This window comes from Etheostoma spectabile, chromosome 6 (assembly GCF_008692095.1).
Source record: "Etheostoma spectabile isolate EspeVRDwgs_2016 chromosome 6, UIUC_Espe_1.0, whole genome shotgun sequence".
Lineage (NCBI taxonomy): Eukaryota > Metazoa > Chordata > Actinopteri > Perciformes > Percidae > Etheostoma > Etheostoma spectabile.
Genome location: NC_045738.1, coordinates 24,577,373 through 24,578,914, shown reverse-complemented (window position 1 = coordinate 24,578,914; position 1,542 = coordinate 24,577,373). Strand labels below are relative to the sequence as shown.

The 1,542-nt window shown below is 43.3% G+C and overlaps 1 protein-coding gene across 1 annotated transcript in view; it reads right to left on the bottom strand.

Moving 5' to 3' along the window:
* Positions 1-1,542, bottom strand: part of taf2 (TAF2 RNA polymerase II, TATA box binding protein (TBP)-associated factor) — a 28,472-nt gene that overhangs the window by 6,701 nt on the left and 20,229 nt on the right. Inside the window, exons 18-19 of the mRNA XM_032517941.1 lie at positions 587-727; positions 44-154 (exon numbers count right to left, since the gene is read on the bottom strand). Of these exons, the coding sequence (XP_032373832.1) occupies positions 44-154; positions 587-727 (252 nt within the window). The remainder of the gene's footprint in view (positions 1-43; positions 155-586; positions 728-1,542) is intronic.

The window sequence follows — 1,542 nt, the reverse complement described above, 5'->3', positions numbered from 1 at the left end:
TGTGTGTGTGTGTGTGTGTGTGTGTGTGTGTTCATGTCTTTACTTTGTTTTTACGGTTGTCATTGTACTTGATGAGGTCAAGGATGAAGTTGAGAACATCTTTGGGACAGAGGTTCTGGACATCTCTAAGTAGCGCCATGGCAACGGGCATCGTCTGACACGGACAACAAAGACAAGGCAGTAATCACGTCATAATATTGCTGCAAAAAAGATAGAGGAACCCAATTTCATAGCTCATTTTACACTGTGCTTCACTGTGCTACATGGCCTTGTATAATACAGCCCAACTGCTGCTGGGATTAAATAAGGTTCCTTAGATTTGGCTGTTTAGGAATTGTGCCTTAAACATGTTCTGATTTTACTGCTGAAAATTGGTTGACAAAATACTAAAACAAATACAAAAACGCTGTTTAGGAATATGGTAATGTATTGTAAGCAGCTTACAGCTGATGATACATGTGAGAAGCTAAAATCGTCTGGAATGACAGATCATTTTTGTTTCTTATATGTTGAGAGCGTGTTTGTGTTTACGGTACTGAGAAGTAGTGTGTGTGTTGAACTGTGTGCGCCTGTCAGTTAGATGTACCTTCTGCAGGAAGTAACTCTGGAAGCTGATGAAGTTGTTGGTCTTGACAATGTTGGGGCAACTCTTACAGCAGAACATTCGGGTGAACAGGGACTTCATAGCCGGCGGGCCCTGCCACGTGCTCACCATGGAGTTGGCTATCTGCAGGTTTACATGCACACACACACGAGAAGAATAGAACGGGGCTCTACTTTAGTCAATCACTTCAGTTCACGTCTGTCTAAGCTGCCACACATGGAGGACGGCATCTGTCGGGGGTCCTCCATTTGCTGTGATCACAGTAAAAATAACGGCCAAACTAAACATTCAAGAATTCGGCAAAGCATATGGAATGTTAAATATACACACACTCTCAAGAGGTATGGTAGTTACAGAAGAAATACTGCATGGCACACAAATGACAAGTCAAGAATGTTGTAGCTTGTATAACAATGTCCATTATAATCTCTGTGGTGAGAACTTAACTACAAGGTAAAAGGCAAATGTACACATGAGCAGCACATGAGGTTTCCACAGGCTTGAAGACTGGCGGCTCCAGTAGTCTTTGGGTTCCAACAGGATACTGGGGAATTTATGTTAATGTGGTAATATAGGGCTAAGGGTCACTGACACAGGATGTTGTCATTTGGCAAGGTAAATAAAGGGGGGCATGCACACCGGAATGTTTTTGTACGTGTGTATGCCCGCATTCATGAACACGTCTGTATTTTTTTGTGTGTGTCAGAGTTTTTAACATGTGCATGACAGCCCCGGGCTGTTCCTTCTGCTTTCCAACGTTTTCTACCAATAACAAGCACGTCAATGCCATCCCAACAAATCTTAATGTAGCCAAGTCCATCCAAGGTGGGTCATATTTCACTTTGTGGGCAGTGTGGGTAGGTATGGAAGTCAGTGAGTGGGAGTCAAAGAGAGAGAGTGTGTGTGTGTGTGTGTGTGTGTGTGTGTGTGTGTGTGTG